The sequence below is a fragment of the Mus caroli genome, chromosome 7 (genome assembly GCF_900094665.2).
Source record: "Mus caroli chromosome 7, CAROLI_EIJ_v1.1, whole genome shotgun sequence".
Taxonomy (NCBI): Eukaryota; Metazoa; Chordata; class Mammalia; order Rodentia; family Muridae; genus Mus; species Mus caroli.
The window spans coordinates 129,976,158-129,981,964 of NC_034576.1; the positions used below are offsets into that span (position 1 = coordinate 129,976,158).

Sequence of the window (5,807 nt, forward strand, 5' to 3'; positions counted from 1 at the left end):
GTGTAGCCCTGGCTGTCCTGGAGCTCACTCTGTAGACCAGGCTGGCTTCGAACTCAGAAATCCACCTGCCTTTGCCTCCAAAGTGCTGGGATTAAAGGCGTGCACCACCACTGCCTGGCCTGTTGTTCTTTCTTCTCTCTAAATCCTATTCTTATGTTTGGCCCCTGTAAGCATCCAGCAAGAGCTGTTACAGATGCTATAGGTTGTGAACTATACAAGGTCCACAGACAATAATGTATATATGTTAGCACTAAAAACCATCAAGCTGTCAATCCTGATGTGGAGTAGGTATTTGTTCAAAACCAGAGCAACCTTTACACAAAAATATCATGTGTATTGGATATGGTCTTATATCCATTTACCAAACACAGAAACTAGACTTTAGGATAAAAATTTGGGTGTTGGGCTGGAGATATGGCTCAGCGGTGGCACTGACTGCTCTTCTGAAGGTTCTGAATTCAAATCTCAGCAACCACATGGTGGCTCACAACCATCTGTAATCTGTCGCCCTCTTCTGGTGCATCTGAAGACAGCTACAGTGTCCTTAGATACAATAATAAATAATTTTTTTTTTTTTTTTTTAAAGAACCTGGGTATTAGCCAGGCATGGTGGCACAGCAAGTCTCTGAGTTCAAGGCCAGCCTGGTCTACAGAGTGAGTTCCAGGACAGCCAGGGCTACACAGAGAAACCCTGTCTTGAAAGACAAACAGACAAACAAACACAAAAAAGTAAAAACACAGCAACAAAAATATGGCTGTCATCTCTGTCTCCATTTTAAAAGATTATTATGTATGTGAGTGTTTTACCTGATTGTAGGTGTGCACATTACATGTGTCCCTAGTGTGTGCATACAAAGGTCAAAGAAGGGAGCTGGTGAGCTGGCTCAGTGGTTAAGAACACCAACTGTTCTTCTAAAGGTCCTGAGTTAAAATCCCAGCAATCACATGCTGGCTCACAACCATCCATAATGAGATCTGATGCTCTCAGTGTACTTACACTGAGCTACAGTGTACTTACATATAATACATAAAAAAAAAAGGTCAAAGAAGGACCCAGGATACCCTGAAACTGGAGTTATGTGGAGTTACAGTTGGTTGTGAGTGTCCATGGAACCAAACCTGGGTCCTTTGCTCAGCAACAACTCCTTTTTAACTGCCAAGCCTTCTCTCCAGCCTCCCTGACTCCCGTTTTAACTCAGCTTCCCCACTTAGCTCCCAAGATGTCCCACTGTGTCTCTGTATCCTCAGTGTAACTTCCCAGTGCAGGCAGCATAAGCTGGGGCCTGAATGGTCAGCCCAGCTCCTGAGTGGTCAGTTTCCTAATTCACTCTGTACCTGCTACTTCCAGGAGTAAATGGATGTTGCAGGCTCAGCCTGGGGCCCCAGTGCCATCATTCTGGACTCTAGGTGTATGTTACTACTTACAGCTACTACCTTTGTTGTTGTTGCTGCTGCTGTTGTTGTTAACACGGGGTGGGGTCCCCCTCTGTAGCCCTAGCTGTCCTGGAAGTCCCTATGTAGAACATTCTGACTTAAACCCGCAGAGATCCATTTGCCTCTGCCTCTAGACTGCTGAGATGAAAGGTGTGCGCCACTGCAATCAGCCCGTGCTACTTTTTTTTTTTTTTAAAGATTTATTTATTTATTTATTTATTTATTTATTTATTTATTTATTTATTATATGTAAGTACACTGTAGCTGTCCTCAGACACTCTTGCTGGGATTTGAACTCTGGACCTTCGGAAGAGCAGTCGGGCGCTCTTACCCACTGAGCCATCTCACCAGCCCAGCCCGTGCTACTTTTGGTGAAAAGACTCAGGAGCCAGAGAGGGACAGGGAATGTGAAGAGGTCCCTCTAGACTCACCAAAATCCTGAGAGGTCAAGCTATGGCTGAACCTGTCCATGGAACTCAGCTAGAGTGCTCTGGGGGCCTTGGTAGTGCCACTGGTTGGCACTGCTCTGTCCTTCAGTCTCAGCATGACTTTAAGATCTTCTATACCCACCCTCAGCATCCTTGTGAGCTTTGCCCTGCCACTCAGTGTAGCACCCCAGGGTTTCCCTAGGGCCCCCAGGATGGCCTCTATTTAGCACATCCTCTCTCCACACAACCTCCTTCCCAGTGATCTCCTGCTGTGAAGGCCCACTGTCAGGACCCTCTGGTTCCTTCCACAAAGATTTCCTAGGTGTTCGTGATCACCGTTTCCTGTTGGTACCCCTGCAAGTCGCAGCTATGGCATCTCCATCACAAAGCTCCTTTCAAAGCCCCTAGTCCTGGAGAAGTCTGACCCAAGCAGATGTAGACTAGCTATGTACCCATAGCTATGTTTACTAGCGGCAAAGTAACAGCCAGTAATAGGGGTGGTAGAAAATGGAAAAGAGTCTGCCTCCAACACCACTGTGCTAGCCACTGCTGATAGGCATTACTTGGGTTTTCTCTGCCCGGTCACCCAACACCCAGGGAGCTGTTTTCCTCTTTTCACAGGAGGAAATGTGCAGGGGGGAATGCTTTGTCTGAAAGAGCTGGGATGGAACCCGAATCTGACCTAAATCCAAAAGAGAAAAGAAAAGAAAGAAAGAAGAAAAAACAAAACAAAACAAAAAAACGGAGAAAAGGCGAGGCCGGGCAACCTCGGGTACATAAAAAGAGGTTAGGAATTTTCCGTGGATCAGAACCAAATCTACCAAGCTCCGCCTGGGTCCCATTCTTTAGGCTCAGCTTCCGAGGAGGTAACCCACTAGAGGATCCAGCTTTCAGGGCCCACACTTGCAAGGGCGGTGGTGCGTCCCACTTACCAGCCTCCTGGACGTCCCCCCAACCAGTGGCCCAGCAGGCAGTTCCGTGAGCGAAGAGGTGTGAGGCACGAGGCAGGCAGACCGGCCGCACAGAGGGGCCCAGCTTAGCTGGCGAGGCCAGGCGCAGCAGAGCCAAGTCTGCGCCTAGTTCCACTGTGCTGTAGTTGTCCGGTATCAGGATGGTGGCCACTGAGCGCATGTGTGCTCCTTCCAGGGGCCCGTCCTGGGAGTGCACGCCCAGCAGAACTGACAATTCGTCCGCGGGCTCCAAGGTCCCATTCCTGCTCCAGTGTCGGGGAGAGAAGGGGACTAGGTTGGCCCTACGGAGTCAGTCCTTGGGACTGGGGACTCAGAGCCAAAGGGGAGCTAGGGTCAGTAGGAGCCCAGCGAGAGAGTAGGTCCAGATTGTTCACCGTAGAAGTTGAAAGGGTCAAATAGGTCTTGGAGATGTCAGTGGGAGCGTTGGAAAGATTTCTATTCCAGGGTATTCAGCCTGGAAAGCGAGGCATTGCCAGGCAGGAAGGATAAGCAGGGAAGGTTGAGCTGCAGCGCGGGGTTTGCTGTAGGAGAGAGCCTGGACAAAGACTATACTCACGTCACGAAACAGTGAGCAGCAGAGAGGACCCAGGAAGGGGCGATGAGGGAGCCCCCGCAGATGTGGCCCCCACCTTGATGCAGGCTCACCTGCCATGGCCAAGTGCCAGGATGAGCGTCCGAGCCCCCCACGATGCGGGAAGAGGACTCAGGGCGGCCGCAGTCTGCAATAGAGACCCCTAGAAGTCAAAGCTCGGTTAGGGTTCCCCTCCTCTCCTAATCCCTCGGACTCCAGAGACCCTGGTAACTCGGGGAGGGTGGTGGTGGAGCCTGAACCCCTTCAGTTTGCCCTTCTGAATATGAGCACGGCACAGCTGGAGGGCCCGGGCACTTCCAATTCACTCATGACCTCGCCAGTTTGAAACTTCTTTAGGATTCAAGACAGCCTTTAATGCCAGCGCTCAGGAGGCAGAGGCAGGTGGATCTCTGTGAGTGTGAGGTTAGCCTGGCCTAAGAGAATGAGTTTCAGGATAGCTAGGACTATAGAGAGAGACCCTGTCTCAAAAGCAAAGCAAAGAAAAATAAAACAAAAACAAAAACAAGCAAGCAAACAAACAAAAATCAAGATTGAAGGTAACTCATGCCTCTCACCTAGGTCTTCAAATTCTCCTTGGGTAGGACTGACCACTAGAAGACAGAAGACAGAGAGAGAAAGACGCTCTTTACTTCAACTCTGACACTGCCAGCACCGTCTTCCTGCTCTTCCTGGGCTTTTGCTGCCCTCAGTCCCCCAGTTCCCTGTTTCAGCCCTTTGGTCTGCCTACACTAAGGCATCTAAACCCAACTGTCCCCAGTCCATCAGTCTTACCTGAGTCCTGGAAGGCTCCTGGGATGGGACTGACCACTGAGAAGACAAGAGGGAGGCAAGGAAAGTCTGGAGAGATGATGCACTTAGGTGTGGCTCTTTCTCCCTCCATCCTATTTTACAGTGTTCCATCTTCCCAGGGCATGCAGGCCTCCTTTCCCTTTCCCCTTCTGCAGTATCCCTCGGGCTCCTGGTATGGCCCTCTCCTCCTTCCACCACCCTCCCGTCCTTCCTCTTGACACTCTGCTCCTCTGCCTACTCTGCTATCTTACTGCCATAAGGGATGCAGGGTATATCTCCTGCTTTTCAGCTCTCTAGGGTTGGTATCCAGGCTTCTTAAAGCCCAGTCCTCTGAACTTACCCATGATTACAACTGGGAGAATCAGGTGTTGGGACATGGTCTACTAAAGTCAGCTGGAGGCACAGAAGCAGGTGAGAGGTTGCTTCCTGCCACCACTCTGTCACCGGACTATGTAGCTGGTTCCTCCTGATGGTCCCAGGGGTAGCCCCACCCTCCCTGGCTGGAGCCCATCTGTGGGAATCTGAGAGGATCTGGGCCTGAAAGAGGAAAGTAGGGAGGTCAAAGGCCCCACCCTGAACTCTGGTGCATCTCACATATCTGGAGGCTCAGAATGGAGGTAGGGCGGTGTCCTCGCTCCAGGACACCTGTTGGATGTGGAAAGTTGAGCAGGGAGCCCCGTGTGTTAAACGGAATCAGAGGACTGTGGTGGGTGGAGTGCTGGGAGCACATGCTCAGGGTCTGTGGAAGAGCTGGATGGGGCTGGGCAGTAGCCCTTGGCATGACTCACCTGAGACCTCACCCTTGATTGGGGTGTGGCTTCCCCAGTGGCTTGGCCTTTTCTTCTCACACAGCTCTGGTTACTGGAGTTGCTGGCCAGGCCTGGGACAGGAACTCTAGGGAATTCAATTCCATCCTAACAAAGGGATCACAGATTCTGCCTTGTTGAGCAAGGCCTGGGGAGGACTGGAGAGGACTAAGCAGCCTGGCAAAGCTGGAAACATCCCACTACCCTCTGTGCTGGGGTGATCGCCTCTCAATGCTGTCCCTTGCTTGCTCTTCATGTGACTTAGAAAAGTCACTCAGCCTCTTGGTACACTGTTTATCATTAGGAGTCTATTTAAGGAAGGTATGGCACTGGGTATGGTAGTACCTGTGACCCCAACACTGTGAAGTCTGAAGGCACTCCAGGCCACAGTTCCTAGACTGCACAGGAGCTGAAGATGTGGGTTAACTGCTATGATTGCTTGCTGCTCTTCTAGAGGACCTGAGTTCAGTTTCCAGAATCCACACCAGCTCACAACCTCCTGTTACCTCAGCTCCAGATTTGGTGCCCCCTTTGCCCTCTCTGTGGGCAATAGCACCCACATGGCATAGAGGTGTGTGTGTGTGAGTGTGTGTGTGTGTTTGTGTGTGTGTGTGTGTGTGAGAGAGAGAGAGAGAGAGAGAGAGAGAGAGAGAGAGNGAGAGAGAGAGAGAGAGAGAGAGAGAGAGAGAGAGAGAGAAACAAGGGAAAAAGCACATGTTTGGGTAGAAGATATAGCTCAATTGGTAAAATGTTTGCCTAGAATGCATGAAGTTCTGGGCTTGATCTC

At 50.6% G+C, this 5,807-nt stretch overlaps 1 protein-coding gene across 4 annotated transcripts in view; it reads right to left on the reverse strand.

The window, feature by feature from the left end:
* The window catches only part of Prss36 (serine protease 36), a 15,000-nt gene extending 10,132 nt beyond the window's left edge, over positions 1-4,868 (reverse strand). For 3 of the 4 annotated variants that reach the window (XM_029479871.1, XM_021168440.2, XM_029479872.1), the window contains exons 1-5: positions 4,555-4,591; positions 4,197-4,232; positions 3,980-4,015; positions 3,390-3,552; positions 2,795-3,075 (exon numbers count right to left, since the gene is read on the reverse strand). In XM_029479871.1, the coding sequence (XP_029335731.1) occupies positions 2,795-3,075; positions 3,390-3,552; positions 3,980-4,015; positions 4,197-4,232; positions 4,555-4,591 (553 nt within the window). Of the gene's footprint in view, positions 1-2,794; positions 3,076-3,389; positions 3,553-3,979; positions 4,016-4,196; positions 4,233-4,554 lie in introns of all 4 variants that reach the window. The other variant, XM_021168441.1, reaches the window with a different exon arrangement.
* Positions 4,869-5,807: the final 939 nt, after the last annotated feature.